The sequence below is a fragment of the Calypte anna genome, chromosome 1 (assembly GCF_003957555.1).
Source record: "Calypte anna isolate BGI_N300 chromosome 1, bCalAnn1_v1.p, whole genome shotgun sequence".
Lineage (NCBI taxonomy): Eukaryota > Metazoa > Chordata > Aves > Apodiformes > Trochilidae > Calypte > Calypte anna.
In genome coordinates this window covers 82,950,640-82,973,275 of record NC_044244.1, presented here as the reverse complement: position 1 = coordinate 82,973,275, position 22,636 = coordinate 82,950,640, and the positions used below count along the sequence as shown (strand labels likewise).

The 22,636-nt window shown below is 42.9% G+C and overlaps 1 protein-coding gene across 2 annotated transcripts; it reads left to right on the top strand.

The window, feature by feature from the left end:
• The first annotated feature begins 1,879 nt into the window (after positions 1–1,879).
• TBX19 (T-box transcription factor 19) lies at positions 1,880–14,166 on the top strand. Of its 2 annotated transcripts, XM_030461216.1 has the most exons (9): positions 1,984–2,076; positions 7,126–7,390; positions 9,265–9,399; positions 10,162–10,223; positions 11,043–11,104; positions 11,789–11,968; positions 12,802–12,934; positions 13,767–13,830; positions 13,912–14,166. In XM_030461216.1, exons 1-9 carry the CDS (start codon positions 2,018–2,020, stop codon positions 13,999–14,001), a joined length of 1,050 nt encoding a protein of 349 aa, XP_030317076.1. In that variant the 5' UTR covers positions 1,984–2,017; the 3' UTR covers positions 14,002–14,166. The 2 variants fall into 2 exon arrangements, with proteins under 2 accessions (XP_008500854.1, XP_030317076.1); XM_008502632.2 differs by having other exon boundaries at positions 1,880–2,076; positions 11,876–11,968; positions 13,767–14,166.
• The last annotated feature ends 8,470 nt before the right edge of the window (positions 14,167–22,636 follow it).

Sequence of the window (22,636 nt, the reverse complement as noted above, 5' to 3'; positions counted from 1 at the left end):
TAAATACATTCCTCGGTGTTTGAACAGTGAAAGTGAGCTGGATATTAACAAGAAGCTGGTATCTGACACCTCCCAGTATAACTTATAATGTGAGTTGACTGATATGGTAATCTAGGTGATTTTTTTAAGAGCTGAAAATTAAAAATAGGTACATAAAGGCTGAAGAGCAGGGAGTTGTGTTAGAGTATGAAGTCTGAATAGTTAGTTAGTCGAATAGTTAGTTAGTCTAAATAGTTAGTTAGTTGAAGACCTATTTCCACACATCATTTTTTTAGAATTAATTGCTCCATATAGGGTTTGAGGGATTAGTAGGACAAGTTCCCAAGCAAGATGCCATACAATGGAAATAAGATCAACAGTCTCTCCTTTACAGATTAGGTAGATAGTATCTCTTATTTTTTTTTTTAACTGCATAATCTGTTGAGCTTTGTCAAGTGATGGATTTAGTTCAAATCCTGTTTTACAAAGTTTTCCAGACTTTTGCTTTTGACAAATGTCACCAGTGATTCACCAAGTCATTCTGTCTTTTAGAAAGAACTGGAATTCAGTGGGGCCTATTGAATGAAATGAATGTAAAGTTCTCGGTAAGTAGCCAGAAAAGATATTTCTCTAAAAATTGAGTTTCATCAGTATGCTTTTGTAATCAAGTCCCTGACTCTGTGATGTCCAACAGACCAGCAATTTCAGAGATGCTCTCAGACCCAGGTGCATCAGGATAAACCAGGCACTCACATGCCATGCTATGTGCCAGGGTCTGGTGTTCATGGGTCACCAGTATTCACATGGCCTTAGGCATGGAACCCTTTAGGCATGGAACTGAAGCCATACCCTTGGCCAAGTGCTGAAATTCTTGGGCTTCTCGATAAAATGGTGGCTTCTTTGTGGAGGGTTATGTGCAGTTGTATTAGTCTTGTTAGTGAAGGTCTCAGCTTGACGGGAGAGGGAATGCCGGTCTGAGGGATGCTGAGGGAGTTTTTGTGTGTGATGAACCTTGAGCAGGTCAGCAATGCCAGGCCTCAGGCAGCTGGGCTCACACCCAGCCCCAGGAGCATGGGGTCTATCCCTGGAAATGCAGCCAGATGGGAGTTCAGCTGCTTGTAAGGTGCATCAGGGGTTTTTGTGAATGACAGTGGGACCAAGGGGTGTACACAGTAGGCATCAACAGCGGGATGTCGGGTTGGTACTTTCTCCTTGTGCATTGAAACCTCAGTGCAGAAGGGTCTCTTAGTGTTACATTTTTATTTAGGAACATAGAGGAGCAAGATTAATGCATTTATTCCACATGCCTGGTGAAAATACTTTAAGAGTGCCTGCTCTGTGTAACTATCTTCACTGTTACCAGCTCCTCCAGTTAGGGTCCACATCAGCATGAACGCAATTTCCATGCATTGTTTCAGTCTGGAAATGAAACAATTTTCATTAATGGAAACCTGGTTCTCAAGCAGAACAATTAGACCCACTTCAGGTTGAAAAAAGATAAAAGCATGCTAATTTGGATGGAGGACTCTTCTTTCAAGGCAGCCAATTGAGTCATCAGCCTGCCACCCACCTGACCGTCTGACAGGTAATTAGGAATAGTCCTCTTTTTGTGTGGAGCCTTTGCGTAAACCTCCACACACTGGTGTCACTGCCCATTGGGACTTCCTGAGGAAAGAGCTGGTCAGCGGCAAAAGAGTGAGGAGAGCACCTTTATCAGACAGTGCCCAATGAACTGACTTATTTTGGTGTTTGTTTTTTCTTTTCTTTTCTTTTTTTTTTTTTTTTTTTTTTTTTTTTTTTTTTTTTCCTTTTCTTTTCTTTTTTTTTTTTTTTTTTGATGTAGCTCATTGTTTTTGTCTTTTAACAGCTACCTGAAGTTTCTGGCAGCGAAGTCATCATCATGGAAGATCTGGGCTGCAAAAAACCCAGTGACTGCACTGTCTCCAGGCTACTCAGCGTGGTAGAGAGTGAACTCCGGGCTGGAAGAGACAAAGGTGACCCCACTGAGAAACAGCTCCAGGTTGTCCTAGAGGATGCGATGCTCTGGCAGAGATTCAGGGAAGTCACTAATGAGATGATTGTGACCAAGAACGGCAGGTGAGTGATCTGCTCAGCACTGGGGACTAAGTGTAGGTGATAGTCAGGGGGGTTAAGTGGTATAACAATAAACTGTGTGTGCAGACTTGAATAAGGAGTTTTATCCTTGCAGCCTTGCAGTCCCCTAAAATCAGCATGTGAAGAGACTGAGGTGTCCCTGCTCCTTTTTGATCGCTGCTAAACCATTCCTGCCACCCATTATTCCTGCTTGTGAAATGTTCTGGAGAAATGTAGTGGCTGACTTAAGGCTACACAAAAAGGGAACTTTTGCAAGGGAATAGACGATACCTCTCAAAACAACTTGAATGACTTGTACTGATAAATCATCTGCTTTTCTGAGCAAGTCTTTGCCAGCAGACTGCAAATTACTGCACAAAACAGATTGATGTTGTTATCCCAGCTGCAATTCCTGTCTCTCTCTGGCCTCAGATATTTACAGCTTGTACAAGCAGTCTGTACTAAAATGGGGTACCATCAAACCATGCCCTGTATGGTGTGTATGTGCAGTCCGCATTGCATGGTCCCATAACTGTATTGCTTTGTAGTTGCTGCTGGTGCCCTTAGACACAAGTGCAGAATATTGTTTAACACACAGTTTTAGCAAGGCCAAATATTATGTTGTAAATGGAACACATATCTGACTATTTGCAAAATGCATAGGAAAGGAGTAGGAAACCTGTTGAGAAGGATACTAATGCTGAATCAGACACTGGTTTGAGGGAAGCTCTCTATAGTGGTTCTGCTCTGGCTGACAGCAGAGTCCAACCCAATAACAGGCAGGCAGCTATTAGAATAAGGTTTTAAGGTACAGTGATGCTAAGGTTTTTATTTAATGTACCCTCACTACCCTCCTGCTTTTCTCCCTCATCGTCACCGTGCAGATGTTTCTTTTGTGAGACCTCTCGGGAGATTCGCGTAGGAGAGAAGGATTAAGAGATGGAAATTTACTTTCATGGCTTGACTTTTATTACTTTTGCAGACTTTGATTTAGCAGAATTTGTGGATGATATTACTGTTGGCTACAGCTTGGCAAGGGACATAGGGGAAAGCAGTTAAAAGGAAAAATATAGTCTGTTGTCTCAGCAAGGTTATTCTGTTAAGAGAACAGCTACCTTCCCAAAATGCAAGCTCTTGGTGTAACACTGCCTATTACCATTCTGATTCTGCCTTATAACAGACAGGGATAGAAATCTTCTGCTGAGATTCTCTTTTTACACTAAGAAGCTGCTTTTTCTTGATTTAAATTCCCTTTAAAACTGCTGTGAAGCTACAGTACCCTTCTGAGTGGAACTTTGGCTTACTGTATGGTAGCTTAAACTGACACCTTAGCAGTGTGTGACCAAAATTGAGACAAGACATTTTTGCCTCAAATTAAGACAAAGATTCTCACCTACCAATAGGATTTTTTCAGTTTCTTTTCTCTCAGCTAATATGAATCATAATTTCATGGTGATACTAGTTCTCTCTAAAATGTCTAGGTGAGTGCATGACTAAAATCTTTTTCTGATTATGGCATGGGAATCCTTATTTGATAATGCCTTGTTACTTTTAATTCCATTGTGCCAGCTTTATCCTATTTTTCCTAAAGCCAGTGACAGCTCTAGTAATGTCAGTGAGGCAGGAGTAAATTCTTTATGATCAAACTACAGCAATCTCTAAACAAGTAGTTATAAAAGTATCTCACACTATCATCTCCATAAAACCTTTTAACAAAGTTACTGTAGCATCAGGGACTATGAAGAAAGGTTTCTGGAATTTCTGAAAGTATGTGCCATAACAAATACATCAGTGAACCAAATAAAGGAACTACAGACAGTGGCCTGCAGCAAAGCTCTCAGAACAGCTCTTTGCTATTCAAAAGGAGACAAACTTGAGACAGTTTCCTGCGAGTGCTCAGTTTTTTTCATGTTCAATATTCTTCAGTGGTTGTCTCCAGAGGGAATCTCAATAGAAAAAATATTGATTTAATTCTGCTGCTGCTTAAATCAGTAGAACTAACTCAAGCATTCTTGCTGATGGGTATATGAAATGCTTTTGAAAACTGTTTTTTACAGTTAATGAGAAGAGCCAGTCTGAATTTCTGTGTGTGAAAACTAAGATAGTTTGTGCAGACACTTTGTTAGCAAAATTAAGAAGTTAAACTGAAACCTGATAAAGGATCATCCTAGATGATGAAAGGCTGATTGATTAGTGATCCTCAAGTGTCAAATTTTAGCCTGTACAATTAGATCTGTTGTGACTGAGTAATCTCTAATTGGTACCAAGTGTCCCAAAATGTCATAATTAGATGAACCAACTTCAGTGTTAGTAATATAAAGTTATCTCTCTGTGCTGTATTGTACTTCATTATAATAACCACCTGCCACTGCAATATCCTTAGGTACACAGGAAAGCCAGATATATTCTGAACAGGATAGGTATCAGTAAAATTAAACTGCATGCTGTATCACAAAATACATCCCAATGGGTGCAGCTGATAGTGTGGAAATCACTCTCCTATTTATTTTTTTTTAGATTTACTGTATTGACTTGGAATTCACTCTCCTATTTTATTTTTTTTTTTAGATTTACTGTATTTAATTGGAATTTAAAGTATCAAACTCTCTCTTTTCTGATTGAGCAGGTCTTCTCTCTCAGTGTTTATACCATATTAGCTATGCAGTGTCCTGAGTCTTTGCAGTCCACATTACTGCCTGGAGGCAGGAAGGTGCCAGTATTCCCCTCTGCACATGGGGAGAATCCACAATGGATCAATTCAGGTGAATTTGAGCTGGGAGGAGGGAAAGAAGCCCTTTCCAGGCTTAAATGGTAAAGTGATTTTACTGGTTATTACACATTCAAGTCTGATATCCAACATCTTTCTACTCAAGTTCTGTACTGTGGAGTAATTTAGCAGACCTTCTCTAAATAAATTGAAGAGGCTGAAGTGCTCAGCTATTGCAATAATGGAGGTGTACCTGCCATGTGTACCTGCCTGATCACTGAAACAAACGTTTTGATTGAAACAAATTTGGAGAAATCATTTGCCATGCTAAAAGACAGACAAATGTTATCTTAACATTAAAGCCACTTAATCAGAAGAACAAGTGAGGGGGTAAGTTTTCTATTGCTAGATTCTGTACAGTCAAGACATGCTGGTTCATGTGAGGCAGGGATCTACTGTGTGTGAAGCAGGTTAATGCAGGGAAAACACAGGGAAGTGCTATAATCTCTGTGATACAGGAGGTTAGAGTTGATGTTGACTGCATTATCTTCTGGCCTAGGTTATAGGTCTTTTGTAGATAAACTCAAGCCTCTCAAGTAGAAAGGCAGAGAAAGAAGTCTGCATTATGGGCAAAGGAATCAACAATCTGTATGTAATACAAATAGTTCTAAAGAATCTAGTGAAATTAAATTTTCATGTGGTTGCATTTTCCCCACCAATTCCAACTAAATAAGTGTGTTACTCTGAAGACTTGGCTGCAGGGGGCATAGGGGGGTGGGGAGTAATGCATCCATAAAAGTATCACATTCCAATTTGATAGCTGGTGCATTCTGGTCAGAAGGACATACAAAATATAGGATATAAATCCTTGGCTAAGTTTCTATTCAGTTAGAAAGATCACGGTTCAATATCTCTTTCACAATGTTGCATTAGCCCGACATCACCAAGAATTTCTATTAGATTAAAAATCAAAAGTTTATGAAATCTTGTCTTTTCCTGTTAGCATAAGATTGATGAGCATATGCAGCAAACACTATATAAAGTGTATATAAAGAAAGGTAGGTGGTGAGTGTGATGTTGCGGGGGATAGTTAGCAGTCTGCAGCTGAGTGCCACTGGAAACTATAGCTGCAGGGGCAAAGACTTCTGGTGTCCCTTGAGAGAGCCTGGAGTTTCAGTTCTCTTCTTGTGTATTTTGGATGTCTTGCACTTAGCCCCATGGCAATGGACCTCAAGCAATTGCTGTAATCGTTTGGGGTAACCAGTCTCTCTCTACCTGTAGAGAAGAGGGGCTTGATGATTAATTGGGCTGTGCAGAAAAATGTGGCACAGCAAAATGGCATTTGCCAGGAGAGGTCAGTATGGATGTGTCTTGGGCAGGGAGGTCTCTTACTCATATAAGAATGTAGGAGGTGATATGTAAGATTTATAATAATCCTTCACAGTAATGACATGGATTCCTTGACAAGAAAAGGAACCTAATGAATAGGATACCTTGGTGGGGAGACTCCTCTGTTCTGCTGACCTGTTCCTGTTTTTCCCTGTTCCTGGAATTATTTGAGCTCACTAACTCCATTGCTGCAGACTTTCAAGCCTGAGATGCCCATTCAAAACCTTCTGGTATGGATCACAAGTATTGGGACAGACAAGAAACTGCTGGAAGTCTAGCTGTCAGCTGCTGCAAATCCCTGTTGCAAAAGAAAAAATAATACTTAAAAAGGGATTGACAGTAGGTACTATTAGACCTTTAAGTACAAAAGGAGCATTTTCCTTAAACTGAACAAAGGCAGGATTTCAATGTTAAATGCACAAGATGGCATGAAGGCTGGGTGATAAATGTTTAGAGCTCAGTAAGGGACAACATTGCATCTAAGGTGGAACTTAAAGCAGAAGGTGAGGGGATATGGAAGAGTGGGGTGAAATTACTAGAAGAAATGTCAAATGTGAGGTCTAAAGGATTTTAACCAGAGTTCTTGAACTGGAGATTAGTTTAGTGGGAGTGGGACAGCATGTGAATACTTGCACTTCAGAAAGGGAGAGAACCCATTTCAGCTAAGTACAGACTTTAAAATATATCCCTGTAATAATAATTCAGGATGTATTCATAACTCTTGGCGTGAGCAAGACCTGAATTCCCCACTTCAGAAAAAACGTTGTTTTTTTTTTTTCCAAATGCTTGAAATGAAATAAAAATAAAATGAAGAATTAACCTTTTAGAGACATCCCAGCTAGATGTAGGAAGGGCATTTTTTCCTTAACCTAATCTGTAAGCATCTGGTCAAAAAAGGATGAGTAGAGTCTTTCAAAACCAGTTTCTAATGGTGTCTCCCTTTGTTTCTTGGCCAGGCGGATGTTCCCTGTTCTGAAGATCAGCGTGTCAGGCTTGGATCCAAATGCTATGTATTCCTTCCTCTTGGACTTTGCCCCAACTGATGGCCACCGCTGGAAGTATGTCAATGGAGAATGGGTGCCAGCTGGGAAACCAGAGCCACCAAGTCACAGCTGTGTCTACATCCACCCAGACTCTCCCAACTTTGGGGCCCATTGGATGAAAGCTGCTGTTTCCTTCAGCAAAGTCAAACTTACCAACAAGCTCAATGGGAGTGGGCAGGTAGGGCTTGATGTTTCCCCCTACACCTCTTGGCTTCAATTGCAAGCACCTACCAATCAAGAAATATCAAGGGTGCATTTATATAATTATAGAGGCCCTTACAGGGCCTCTTCACCCACAGATGCCAATTATTTTCTGGAGGCCAAATGTAAACAGGAATAAACAGCCCTTAATTGGAGCTTTCAGATTTTAATGGACTTCTTGATGTTAAGAGAAATAGAGTGCTGTGGTTTACTTAATCATCAGAGGGCTTTTCAGAGTTGGTCTTGTGTGCTGGGGATTTTTACACAGGACTTCAGAGAAGGGGGAAAAAATGGTCATGGGTATTAGGTTTTTGTTGTGTTCCCCCATGTTGTTTGGTGTAAGTGGAATGTTGGCAGGAGTCAGATAGCAGAATAAAAGGCTGCTCCTAAATGAAATAATTACTATGTCTGCTTCTGCATCATGATAATTATCAATATTCTCTTGAATCAGCTTTGGCCTTTGGAAAGAAACCACATGTACCAGAAATAAGTGACTTTCTCTTTGAACCCCTTAAAAATGCAAACAGGAAAATTAGATTTGTTTTGTATTTTATTTTATTTTTGATGGTGCATCTAAAGGTAAAATGTTGCACAAGACCTTTTGTTTGCTTGTTTGTTTTGTACAAAACTCCTACATTGGGTGATACTTGCCAGCCCATAATCAATTTCTTTCATATAAATATTATACATTCCCTGTTACTTCCATTAGATTTGTGAGGTACTTCCATAAGTCTGTTGTGTTAATTAGGTAGTAAATTTATTAGTTTTTACAGACTGGAGAACAGGAAGATGACCTGACTTCCCAACTCACGCATGGAATTAACACACAAGATTTATTGTGGAGCATAGAATGGGACCTGAATTTGCGAATTCGTGCCCTGTATCCAGGTCCTCAGAGAAGTTTAAGTCCTCAGAAAAGTATGCACAGGACTAAGAAAAGCTACAGGAAACCAACTTGGAGGGTCAAGGAGCCCCTGGGGAAATAAACAAGGGAACATGATATTTATATATGGTCAGGCAGAGGGGAAAAAAATTGAAAGCAGGGGATGAAAAGCCATATGAGAAACGGAGCCCAGAGAAAAGTCACCAAATAAAAGTCACTAAATAAGAAATGACTGAAGGTTCCCTTGTTTTCTTTTGAGCTCTTGACAAGTGTTAAGGTAACCATGTCCCCACTCTATGCTTCAACTTCCCATTCTGTGGTGTAATCAGAAAGTAATAGCTGACTAGCAGCACAAATGCTAATGGCTGTGTTCTTCCACATAGATACATGCATACAGCACTTTCTGAAGAATGTTTTCTTTTAAGAAAAATACCTTTTTCTTGCCATGGAGAGAATCTGGAAATAGACTTCCTGAGGAAGGTGTATTGTGGAATCAAAGCTATTCACAGCTTTTAACATCAGGTTAGAGACATCTGACAAGGCTTGTTTAGATACACTTTATCTTGTCCAGAAACATGACTAGATGACTTCCTCAGCTCCTTCCTGGCTCTGATTTCAGTGGTAGGGATTCTGAGTCTTTCAGAAAGTCAAAGCAGGACAGGAATTGCACCTCAGCTGTTTTAAACAGTCTCTGGAAGCTCAACAGTTTGAAGGCCATAGCTGGTAACACAAACATTTACTAATGCTGCTGTATCAAAAGTTTTAAATCCAAGTACAATGAAGTCTCATTCTGTTCTTTTCCATGGCTCATTAAGATGGGAGTAAGGCACCTGCCCTTCTGTTCTCAGTAATCACTGACTGGGAAGGTTTAGCAGTGTTATCTGGCCTGTTGTAGAGCCAGAGTGGAAAAGCAGCTGTGAGATACCAGACTGGCACTGGGGTCTGTCTCTCTGTTTTGTTTTCTGCAGATAATGTTGAACTCCCTGCATAAATACGAGCCGCAGGTGCATATAGTTCGTGTAGGAGGCCCCCACAGGATGGTGATGAACTGTTCCTTCCCCGAGACACAGTTCATAGCTGTGACTGCCTATCAAAATGAAGAGGTAGGTGGATGCCACACTGTGCTTGGTCACAATGGATGAGATGTATCAAAAGCTTGTTAACTACAAGATCAGCATGGACAGGCTGGTTGTTTTCTTTTTTCCTCACCAGTGCCATGCAGTGTAATGCTCCATCCTGTCTAGTACTCTTGTCTTCTCTCTGCAGTAGAACATTGTTTAATCTAGTGTCTGGCTGCAGTACTAAGACAGGTTGAGCTTAATATCCTGCCAGAGCTATTCCAGACTGGCCCATCTGTCCTGGCATCCCAATCTCTTACTGGAAAAAAACCCTACGTTCAAGTCCAATATCTTTCTCCAGCAATGACTGATAGTTATGATGATAACCCTACATGTCCCCACTCCTCATAATACAGAGAATTGCAGAACATCACCAATGCCAAAACTGTAATCGACAGATTGTGACAATTGCTTACTCACATGTCACATCCCTTACCTAGTGTTGCTGCAGATTTGGTTCATAATTCTGTGTTTAAGCTCCCCTGGAAAGGGTCCACCATTGCATAGAAACTGCCAGACTGAACCACGCTGTAGAGCTGCCCCAAGTGGTGTTCTGCATTTGGCACTGATCACTGCACAGCTCTCTGCATTGCTCTCTCTTTACCAGCCCTGGAGAACATTATGTGTGGGGATATATTTTGTCAGGCTAATCAAGGCAGTTCCACATAGATTACTCTGGAAGATGTTTTGTCAAGTTGCTACTCCAAAGTACCTTCACTAACATGCCTTGTTTTCTGTAAACTCAAGATAACAGCTCTCAAAATCAAGTATAATCCCTTTGCCAAAGCCTTCCTGGATGCAAAAGAAAGGTGAGTTCATTTTTTTTTTTTTTTCACTATGTTGTACCTACACCCCAATGAATCCCATATTTGTTAGCTCAAGGAGAAAAAGTTATCTGCAGGTGTCAAAAATCATAACTAAAGTGAAATTGCCCTGTAACTGTAAGTTAACTACACTGCTGTCATTAAATCTGTGTGATACTGTATGATGTGTTTATTAAAAGTAACTTTTATGTACTTCCTATAGAAGATGTTAGAGATGCTTCCATCAGAAAAGAATTGTGGTTTATCTTTCAAAGTTTTACCTACATCATCCATGCTAAAGTAGTAGGACATCCAAACAGTGTATTCCAGTCCATAGGAGCTAATAAATTCTGTTTGGGCCTGATATGTCTTCTTATGTGTGAATTGTCCCATGTACCTGAGGATCTGGATTGCTTCCCATTCCTCTGACCACTTAAGAAGATGCTGTTTCTCAGTGTCAGGGTTTCCAGCTCCAAAAAGGGAATGCTGCCTTCAGCTTGTGTGGCTGAGCAAGAGGCCTCCCTTGGTGTAGGCAGGCAGCCAGGCTGGGGCTGTTGATGCAAGTGGAATAGTGCCCACTATTAGATTTATTAAATTTAGAATTCCAGGTTCCAGCCCCCAGATCTGGCACAGTCTTAGGAATTTTTTCATGTATACCATGAAACAAGTTCCTGTTTCCTTTGTGGCAGAGGCTACTGCTGTCTTGCAAATCATTAAAGAAGATGGATTTCCCATCTTCTTTACCATTTTTTTAGTGATTAGTTTTTAACTTTCTTTTTCAATTTCTCAATCAGATGTTTTACCACTAAGCATTCTGCTTTTCAGAAACCATTCCAAGGATGCTCCAGAAACAGTCTCCGACGGTCAACATATGACATATTCTCACTGTAAGGTTTTTATTCATGTCAGCTAGAAGTTTTGTTGTGATATATGATACATTCTGGGAACTTTGGACTTGCTTAAAGGGATCATATCAGCAGTTCACTGAGTCCTGAATTGTGTTCACAGAAAGGGACACTTTAAAAAATTAAAAAAGGCACATAGGAAATAATGTGACAGTTTTTGCAGAAGGATAATTTTCCTTATGATTCAGTTCTTCAGTATTAAAAAGGAATCTAGGATCAGGATGTTGTATGAAATTTTTTGGGTTTCCTCCCCTCTGTTTTTTGTTTTTTGGTGTTTTTGTATCTGAATATTTTTGTCACCTGCAAAACTACCTTTCACTGGCAAGAAGGTAAAAAAAAATATGGGGAGCAGCGGTTGTGGTTTTTTTAATGATAGTTTTTCTTTCATTTGTTTTTTGTGTGTGAAGCCATGATAGTTTGTGTCCTTTCCTATTAGTTGTTTTCAGGTCTTCTTTTTATGGTTGGGTTGTGGGATTTTTGGAGGCTGGGTTTTTTTGGTGTTGTTTTGGTTTGGTTTGGTTTGTTTTTTTCCCCATAAAGTAGTATCTTGGAATCTGCTAGGTATTTCTGAGGCAGAGTTGATTCTGCAAGATGGTTGTCTGCTTTCTTTATTGTATTGCAGTGTCCCAGCACAGTAATAGTTTTCTTCTCTCTTTCCCCTCCAAGTGGGTGGCTGGTTGATTTCCAACCCAGATACAATGTGTGCATCAGGAAGCTCTAATTATCAGTACACTGGACCTTTGCCTCTGCCAGCTCCCCACAGCTGCGAGGGGTATTCAGCTCTGCGGGGGCACCGGGCTGCTCCGTACCCACCTTCCTACATCCAGAGAAATCATTCACCTACAGGTACAACTCTATTGCTGCTTTGCTTCTAGGGAACAGGAACCTTCTGCCTGACTGACCCTTGCTTTGGGTTAAAACAAGCAACAGCTGAGGCTGGGGAAGAGCATGATGAGTCTCTTAACAATCTGCAATGAACTCTGCGTGCACTGAGTGTGTTTAAGGCAGCAAAACAAGAGGTACAAAGCATGGGGTGCACTGTTAATTAGAAATGTGACTGAATGATCTTGCTTGAAGTACAGATTGCAGTTACACAAAAAGAGCACTACAAGCTTGCTTTCAGTGTCATGCCTTGAAGCAGTTTCGCTCTCAAGTCAAAGCAGCCTCTAAAGACATCATTGGAGCTGACTTCAGATGGGGGCATTTTGGTATTGCCTGAATGCCTTTGAGTCCCTTTCACTCTTTAGATGTGGGTGCAGACTTCCAGAGATTGATTCTGCTTTGATCAGAGGAAACTGGTCAGAAACAAACGTAAGGATATAATAACCTGCTCGTTAAATATAATTTGTGTCAAGCTCAAGTTATATGGAAATCTGTATCAAAACATTGCCAGTCATATGACAGTTATCATCAATGAAATCTATTAGTCAGACTTGCAGAAATGCATATCCTATGTCCATCATGCTCTACCTCATTATATATCACACCTGGAATTGCAACGGCACCTTGCTGCTCTCTTGACACATACATGAATTTTGCTCTTTTGCCTGTGGTTAGGAACCTGATGATCAGATTGCTTTCTCAAGCCAACCCATGTTCTGATGCCTTAAGACAATGTCTCTGCAATAGTCACTCAGGATTTGTTTGTTGCTTTTTTTTTTTTTTTTATGTCCTCAAAGTTAATTTGTTGGAGAGCTCCAGCAATAATCTTCAGGTATTCTCAGGACATGACAGCTGGACTTTGCCATCCTCTCCACATGGTAATTTGCTCTCAGTGCCACACACGAAGGGAGCTGCCAGCCCTGGACCCAGGTAAAGTTATGGGAAAATGCTGGTATTAAGAGTAGTGAGGTTTGTAGGACTGCCCTGGTGATTCATACTTTGTTCCAAGCCTTAATCGACATCTAGGTTTTGAAACATGTCCTAAATGCCCAGCTCAAGATTCCTGGATGGATCTTTCTGACAAGCTAATTATCTCCTGCTCTGAAATCAATGGGAGCTTTGTTTTTCCCCAGCACTGCTGAAAACCAGGATCTTGGAACAGCCACAAACAGCTCTGGTACCTACAATCTGTGAGCATTTTAGAGCCAGGTTATTTTTCTCTATATATTCCTCACTATTCTCCTGCATGAAATGAGGATCTTATTCCCATCAAGGGTTGTAGCAATCTAATTCATGTTCTATTATAAAAATAGAAAATAAATAAACAGAATAGAAAATAGAAAAATAAAAATAAGTAGTAAACAGTTGTAGGACTGGCTGGAAATTAGAACTGGAGAGTCAATTAATTATCATATGTTCCTTTGTCTTTTCCCAAAATAAATGTACATATATCTTCTCTAATGCAGGTGCCAGGGAAATCAGCTGCAATTCTTTAATATTTGTAAGCATTCACAAAAAAGGTCTTTAAATCTTGAAACCTCATATGTATTCATACATTTCTCCCCATGCCTCTGTCCAGGGTTACTCAGTCTGATGGTGGCTGATGGCTTTTCACTTAGATCTGCAAGGCTGTTCTAATTTAGTCACTTAATCCAGATAGATTCCTTTTAGGAGATAACACTTTACTGTGGTAAGTCTTGTGCAGGGGAAACTACTTTAAAATAAGAAATTCAATTTGTACTGTGTTTTTTTTTTCCCCCAGCCATTACCCTTGCCTGTGGACAGTGAGCAACAGTGCAGTAAATGTTGCCAACCCAGGAAGCGAGGTAAACAGCAGCACTTCAAGCATGTTTCTAAGGGGTAATGTCTCCTTACCCACTGCATCATCAGTCCAAATCCCTCTGCAGGGAACAGTGCCTGGCAGCATGGAGATGCAAGGGGAAACAGCTCTATCCAGACTGGCCGACTCTGCTTGGACATCCTCACACTCTTTTTAATAGACAGGCAGCTTACTAGGGAAGCTTAGCCAAATAAAACTGACACAAATGGCAAATGATCCCCTAGAAGTGCAGCTCAGAGCAGGGATGTGTATGCAGAAAACTGACATCTTCAAGCATCACTTTCCATAATGTACCTTCTATGTATCAGAGAAGCTAAGATGCATAATGCGAAGACAGGAATTGTTATAGGAACCAGCTTATTACTGTAACCCTTATGCATCATTTAGGAAGATGTCCAGAACAAATCTTCATAGCTAATTTTCCTTCTATATGACATAAAAACATGCTGAAAGTTATGGGACTGAGTGAAGCAAATGTTGCAGCTGAATATTTGCATGTAATTTAAAAAGTCCTTTCTGTAACTCACAGCTCAGTCCAGAGGAAATTGTGAGGAAGTTTGCGACTGGTGATTTGAGGGTCAGCACTGCTTTTAAGACTTTCTGAACCTGTCACATAAAGGTTTTCACAGTACCTGAAACTAGACCTTTCAGGGGATGTAATTAGTCTGATACCCTAATGCAACCTGCATACAGTATTCTCTGTCCCCTCCCCTTCTCCTGTTTGCTCCTGTTTGCTGCTTGTGTGCTATAAGGATAATGGACACACTTAAGATGAGAAAGTGTCTGCAATGTAGCAGCAGAATGAAGGGTATCTAGCTTAGCATTTATGGTCTGATATGACAGTCTTTCAAGTGAAGAGTTCCAATGCTTTCTATATGTGCTATTTTTGAAAGGGTGAAGGGAAAAGAATTACAGAAAAAATACAGCTTGCATTTCTACTTTACTTCAGGTATAGAGTACAAATAAAATATGCGTAAATGGTGTATTACCTCCTCAGTGCCTTTCCACAGTGTAAGAAGACATACAGTCCTTTTCACCTTACAGCCTCTGAGTAATTTAAAGCTGCTCTGCTAGAAGCAAATTGACAGAAGAGGAATTTTCTATTGCTTGGCCAGTGAGTGACTGGCTGTATGCTCTTGGGCATGGTATTTCATGACTTTGCACCTGTTTTCCCTCTCACCTTTTGTCTGTTTCAGCTTCCTTTCTCAGGCTACAGCTTTTCCTATCCTGTGTGAGTGTACAACACCTAGTATAGTGGAGGCCTGATACTGTCTGGGATTTCTCACCACTAGTGTGAGGCAGATAATAATGGTTGCCCCTCTAGTCTTCTTTTTCCTCTCATGTACCCCTCAGGCAATCCCTATCAGCTTCTCGGAGAAAAGTGCTGCTATGTGATCTCTTATAGGGATAAAGAAAAGCTAAACCATGTGGATGTGTCTCTGTAATGTCCTGCAGCAATGCAGTTCTGTTTACAGCCATGGACGTTCATGGAGTCTGGGCAGATAGCCCTCAAAGAGGAAATTCTCAGCATAGGTGTAAAAGAAGGATTCCCCAAAGCTCTTTTGAGCTGGTGTCTTGACAGAAGTGTTTCTGCTCCTGCCAGATACAGCAACATTCCATTTGTGAATGCTCATTTATTGCATCGAGACTCTGGGAGCAGCATTTTATTTTGGATAGGCATCAGGGGCAGCACCAAGGAGAACATTTTCATTCTGGCCATCAAATGCTCATTTGTCTGGTGAACTTGCCAAGCTCCTGTTTTCTGTTCTATTACCTCAGCCCTAAAAAGTCTCCTTAAGGTGCTCTCAATGTTACCCATTTTCATGACTTCCCCATCTGGCCTTTCAGATTCACTGCAGGCAAGACAATGTGCCAAAACCTAACAGTAACACTGTTGCCCCTAAAAGCAAGGTAACGAAGTTGCTTTGGATGTGCACTTTCATTAATAGAGGCATTGGTCAAACAGAAGCTAAGAGAATGCCAAAAGCTCTGTGTCCTGCTGTCAGTCTAATCCTTGTCAGTTCTGATTGTAAAAATGCCTTTCCACATTCTGTTAAAAGCCTGGTGATGAGTTTCTCAATGTTATGTTTCTGTGCTTTGCAGCCAGAAGTATAAGTAGGTGTTTCTCTCAAAAATAGGTCTGCTTTACAGATGAGGTTTATTAACTAACTTATGCTACCCTCTTCTGGCTGTTCAGCTCCCCACATACACACCACCATCTGAGTCTATAGAAGATGGCCATAGATGCTAAAAATAAGCAAGTGGTGACCTCTCTATGTTCCAGGACTTGCTGTGCTTACTTCACTTGTAATGATTTGGATAAGTTCTTCATTTTCCAGTATACAGCATTACAATAACAGAATAGTGATTTAAAGATGTTACACAAGCTGCATTTTTATTTCACAGTCTTGTAAAAATCCAGTCAGCTTTCTTGATAGTCTTGTAGGATTGAAAGGATAAAAAGAGGATCAAAATGAACTGGCAGAGTAATTTTTCTTTCTTATGACTGTAAAAGCAGCCATGACTCACAGCACAGGAGGCAAAAAGTTCTTAGGTCTCAGAAGTAAGCTAAGTTTTTGTCATTGCAGACAATCTGATTTAGCCAAAGCCTTAGAAATGTCATGGAGGGATAAAAATACCCCATGCTTGCTCACTACCTTGACATTCTGCTGTTTTGCTAATGGCTTTGAGAACTGGAATCTGGCTTGGAAAGATCACTTCTCAGAAGCAGAAAAGCTTTGGAGAAAGCTTTTGCCACTTGTCCACAAGAAAAACTGCTGTTGAACTTTGCAGATCTTCTCCATCTCTGTGGAGTTCCCCAGAGTGCAGTAACATGCCAGGATGCTGGCTATGCAGTTCTCCAGTGGGAGGCAGATTCCCTTAAACTGTATATAAACTGTTCTCCTGATAAACCATTATTATGGATCTGGTTTTGGGCCAATCGCACACTTGTTCCCTAATAGATTTCTGCTTGACATGAAAAACTTGACATTAAATAGTAGATTCTGACTGGATATGTTACTGGTTGCTATAAGTGGTAACTGAAATTGCAGCAAGAAAAGAAAGTAGACACATCATCCCCTCCCCAGTTTTTATGTATTTTGACAATGTCACTTCTTGATTTTGTGGAAGAGAAATCCAGCAAGAGACTGGAAGAGCTCTTTTGAGGTCTCCAGAGTAAATATACTACCTAGTATTAATGGCTGTTCATATGTTTTAAATTAACTAGACCATGAAACGTGGTAGGGTTTATCCTGCCTGAGAAGTGATGCTGCTCATAGAGGCTGCAAGACAGCCATGTTGCACCCCTACCTGCCAGGCTTCCAGCTGGACAGCAGAAGGGCAAAGACCTGGGAACACATATGCATAAAACCCTTCATGTTATTAAAGGGAGGAACCATTTGTTTTCCCTTTCTGCAGGGTTGTATCCAGCTACCAAATGTGGTGTTGCAAGGTGTGACACCTCATTTAACTGTATCCATAAAAACAGAAGAAGAGAAGGGGTTAGTAAAAGCAGGAAATCTAAAGCATAACAAAATAAAAGCAAAAATTTGAGACAAGCTGTTTTACCTCCAGTGCTACTCTTTCTGCACCAGGGCCTGCAGCTGTAACAGGGCTCACAGGACCACCTTGCCTCCCAGCTCCTTGGGGTGGCACCGGGGCAGCCTCACAGGAGAAGCCAGCTGGGGTGACAATTTCCCCTTTTTAATCCCTCATGGTGACTTCAGCAGCCCTTGAATTAGTGTTTCTCCTTAGCTTTCCTGGCTTTGGAGTGAGGGTGGCCCCAGAGCTGAAATGCCTCTCCCTCAAAGGTGGCGCCATTTTGGGCAGGCAAAGCATAGGGTGGGTGGCAGTGTCCCCCCTTGGCTGGCACTGGGGACAAGGACCAGGGGACGGGTCACCTCTGTGCAGCATGGAGTGGTCAGCAGCCTTTCCCTGGGACAGCAGCAGGCTCCCATGGGAACGCCCAAAGCCACAGACATCTCTTCGAGCCCCAGCCAGCATCTTTTGTCTCAGGCTTTTCTCTCAGGGTTTATTTCCCTGGTAGTGGGGCAGGTGTCCCCACAGAAAGGTGAGGAGTTGCCTCTGGCTGTGTCTCTGGAGAAGCTTTTCCCTCAGAGTGTGGCACACAGCTTCTCCAGTAGGTAGCATTTGGAGCTTACCTTACAGGAGGGCTGATGTGGCAGGTGCACTCAGCAGCCCGGTCCCAAAAAGTTGCATGCCCTGTGCTTTGCTCATGCCTCACCTCAGGCACCCGCACCTACACCAACAGAGGGGATAGCTGGCTTCAGATGTTCCCATCCTTGGCTGTAGAGTACTTGGCATAAGGGAATGTCCTTTAGCTCCTTGAGAGGTAGAAAACCAGAGAGCCAATGCCAGCAACCTCAAGTCATGGCCAGAAAAGGACATATTTTGGAGCACTTTAGAGTCTGGAAAGTGGCTACTCTGTACCCAGAAAAACAGCAGGGTGTGGGTCGGCTGCTAAGATGTCTTGGGAAGAGCCAGCACTCCTTCTGGAAGATATAAATGTGCCAGTGGTCACTCAGTGAAGATACTGGTTCTAGTGTTGGTTCTTCCGCACTGGAGAAGGGGATCATGGAGAATAGAAGTGGGGAAAGGCACTTTAGGGGGCTTTTTGGAGCCAGGAAAGTGGCTGGCCTGTGCTGAGGTACTGGCAGCTTTTGGGAAGGCTTCTGACATGGCACTGGTGGAGCCAGCACCGTCGGTGGCAGTACCGACCCGTTGTTCCTCATGGGTCAGTACTCGGAGCTGTGCTGTTCAACATCTTTGTTGGCGATATGGACAGTGGAATGGAATGCACTCTCACCAAGTCTGCTGATGACTCCAAACTGTGTGGTGAAGTCAACACACTGGAGGGAAGGGAGGCATCCAGAGGGACCTTGACAGGCTCGAGGAGTGGGCTTGTGCAAAGTGCATGAAGTTCTACAAGGCCAAGTGCAAAGTTCTGCACCAGCAATCCCTTGCTGGATATAACAAATAACAGGCTGGGAGGAGAAAGGATTGAGGGCAGCCCTGAGGAGAAGGACTTGGCGGTGGTGTAGATGGACCAGGAGCTTCGCATGAGCCATCAATGTGCACTTGCAGCTCAGAAAGCCAACTGGGTCCTGGGCTGCATCAAAAGAAGCACAGACAGCAGTCGAGGGAGGGGATTCTCCCCCTCTGCTCTGCTCTGGTGAGACCCTACCTGGAGCACTGGGTCCAGTTCTGGAGTCCCTAGCATTAGGAGGACATGGAGCTCTCTGAATGCATCCAGAGGAGAGCCACAAAAATGATCAGAGGGCTGGAGCACCTCCCCTGTGAAGCCAGGCTGAGGAAGTTGGGGTTGTTCAGCCTAGAGAAGAGGAGGCTCTGAGGTGACCTTCTCACACCTTCCAATACCTGAAGGGGACCTACAAGAAAGCTGGGGTAGGGCTTTTTACGTGGATGTTTGTGAGAGGACAAGGGGAAATGGCTTCAAACTTGAGGGGAGATTTAGGTTTGACATTAGGAAGAAATTCTTCAGTTTAAGGGTGGTGAGACACTGCAACAGGTTTTCCAAAGAAGCTGTGGCTGCCCCCTCCCTGGAAGTGTTCAAGGCCAGGTTGGATGGGGCCTTGAGCAACCTGGTCTAGTGGGAGGTGTCCCTGCCCATGCAGGACTAGATGGTCTTTAAGGTCCCTTCCAACCATACCCATTCTATGATTCTATGATATAGATGAGACATAAACATGCCAACAGCCACTTGCTGATGAGAACAGTTCTAATGTTGGTTCTCTTGCACTAGAGAAGGGTCTCGTGGCTAACAGGGCCCACAGAGGACTCTTTTTGGGGCCTTTTTGGGCCAGAAATGTTATCTAACCTATAAATATATAAATGAGGCATGAAAGTGGCAGTAGTCACTAACCATTGAGATCAGCTCTGCTGTCAGTTCGTCCACACTGGGGCAAAAAAAGAAAAAAAATCAGCAAAGGGCTCTTTTGGGGGCATTTTGGACTCTGTAAAGTGGTAGCCTGTACTGAAGGACAAGCAGGTTGCGGGCAAGCTGCTGAGGAGGGCATGGGTGGAATCTACACATTGGGTGGCAGATACAGACCAGGCATAAACACAGCAATGGTCATTAGCCAGTGGGATCAAATCAAGTGTCTGTTTGTCCACACTGGGGGAAAGGCTTTGGGATGAAATGGCCTGAAAAATAGACTTTTGGGGAGTTTTTGTATATTGGAATGCAGCAAGCCTGTGACAAGGGACCTGCAGCTTTTTTGTGGGCTTCTGATGTGGACCCAGGAGCCCTGGCAGCCAATATGGACAAGGCATAAATGTGCCAATGGTTACTGACTGAGGAGACCAGCTCTAGTTTTGGCTTGTCCCCACTGGGGAAGCAGAAAGCAATGAATTGGGCCAGCAAATGTCTCTTTCTGGGGGTTTTTGGAGGAGGGAAAGTGGCCGCCCTGGGCTGAAGATCTGTGAGCTTGTGGTCAGTCTGCTGAAGCATCTTGGTGGAGCCAGCAGCCCTGGTACCAGATATAAACAACTCATAAGTGTGCCTGTGGTCATTATCCAAGGACACCAGCTCTAGTGTTGTTTGTTCCATGCTTTGGAAGAGGTTTGTGTGGGATAGTGCCAGCAAAGGGTTATTTCTGGGTGGCTTTGGAGTCAGCAGATCAGCTAGCCTGTGCTAAAGGGCCAGCAGCTTGTGGTCAGGCTACTGAGGTGGTGTGGGCAGAGCCAGCACCATTGGCAGCAGATACAAAGCATAAACATGCCAATGTTCACTCGCAGAGGAGACTATCACTAGAATTGGTTCATTCAGACTGGGGAAGGGGATGGAGGTTAAACAGCCTGGAAAATTACTCTTTTGGGAGGAGGGGAATTGGCCAGCCTGTGCCCAAGGACCAGCAGGTTGTGGGTAGGCTTCTGGGGTAGTGTGGGCAGAGCCAGCACTCCTTGGTGGCAGATGTAGATGGGGCATAAATGTGCCAATGGTCACTTGCCAAGGAGAAAAGCTCTGGTATCAGTTTGTCCACACTTGGGAAGAGAGTGGCAGTGAAAAGGACTGCAAAAAAGGGCTCTTTCTGGGACTTTTTGGAACCCAGAAAGTGTCTAGCCTGTGCCAAAGGACCAGAAGCTTGTGCACAGGATGCTGATGTGGTGTAGATGGAGTTAGCACCGCTGGCAGCAGGGATGATTTAGTCATAAACTTGCCAATGGTAACTCATCGAGGAGACCAGCTCTAGTGTTGGTTCTTCCACACTGGGCAAGGGGATTGTGTGGATAATTGCCCTCAAGAAGCTCTTTTTGGGTCTTTTTGGAGCCAGGAAAGGAGTTAGCCAATGCCAATGGACTGGGAGCTTGTAGGTGGAACCTGAACCCCTGGTGGCACCACCCTCACTTTCATGGAGATCTTCATGAAGAGGGATGGGGCCAAAATCGGGCTTACTAGAGAGGAGCCTGGGAGCAGCATGCCAGTGCTTGCGGGTAAAAGTGTTAGCAAGGTCTTTCAACATATTGTCTCAGTGGAGGTGAGGGATGGTGATCCATTTTGCTACCTGCAAAGACATGAGGGTTAGTGGTCGTTTGGTAACTATGGAGGTATCTGTGTGCAGCAGGAATTAGGGCTTCTGCCCCAAAGAAGGTTGCAAGAACATTAGCCTGGCTGAAGTGCATGTACACCATGATACAAGGATTGATTCTATGATTGGCTGCTGAGCCAGCCCTGGGCACCCAGCAATACAGACATCTGTGGCTCTATTATCAATGTAGAACAAGCAGCAGGTAACCTGCTCAGAGGCAAACTTTCCCCTTTCACACCCTTGTCCTACCCTGTGCCTCCTGAGTGGGCTGTGACCTGCACTCCCCCCAGGGGAATACTTCTGTGTTTGCACTGGATCCCATGTCAATTGTCACCACCCCTGCAGGTCTGCCCACTGCGTCCCTCAGTATAGACGGTATTTCTGAGGTATTTCTGAGTTCTCAGATCATCAGGAGCTCTCAGGCTTACAAATTTGCAGGTATCTGGGGGATTGTTCAGTGAGGATGTTCTGCCTGCTGCCGAAATGTTTAAAGATGACTGCCCAGGAATAGGACAACCCCCTGACTGTGTGACACATTTCAGACAGGTTTGTAGTGGTCAGAACAAATCAAAAGGCCGCGGCCTCATTCCCAAAACACTTCTGAGGCAAAGGCACATCTGTTTGTAAAGGCCACTTTTGCCAACAAAACTCTTCAGTGCCTTCTGTATTCCTCTGGGGGGTCAGCACTGACTGAGGCAGAAGGGTGCTCCAGAGTGACTTTTCTAGCATGACTGCTGGGAGGATCTTACTTTGTCCTACTCTCCATGACTCCTTCTGAAACTGTTTTGCTTTCCTCAGTCTGTTATACTTACATATAGTATCTCAGCCATACCACAGGTAATTCAGGAAGTCAGCAGTACTGTTGGTAAACCATCCATCCATCCATCCATCCATCCATCCATCCATCCATCTCTTTTCCTGTCAGAGAGATGGCTCATAAAGAATATACTGTATACCATACTCTTTGTAAGTTCTGCCCTTGCTCATTTGTTTTTCAAGGTGGTGTTTTAAATACCAGCTCATGTTAGTACATACTATCCACTGGGAGGGCAGTTATATATTGCAGATGAGAGACATTTTGCTGTAATCTGTGTTTGTTTACCTTTGCTTTCCTCCTGCTTTCCTCTTGCTTTCCCAGTGCTGGGTCTCCACAGTAGTCTAACAGTCCCATTAAGGCACCCTGGACTGAGATATGGATTTGATTTTTTGCATCCCACATTT

Bases quoted from the DNA above. Each gene is read 5' to 3' on its own strand.
- TBX19 (XM_008502632.2), top strand. From the start codon at position 1,880: ATGGAAGATCTGGGCTGCAAAAAACCCAGTGACTGCACTGTCTCCAGG. The intron at 10,224-11,042 runs GTGAGTTCATTT...TCTGCTTTTCAG, and splicing joins TTCCTGGATGCAAAAGAAAG to AAACCATTCCAAGGATGCTC. The intron at 11,969-12,801 runs GTACAACTCTAT...ATGTCCTCAAAG, and splicing joins GAGAAATCATTCACCTACAG to TTAATTTGTTGGAGAGCTCC.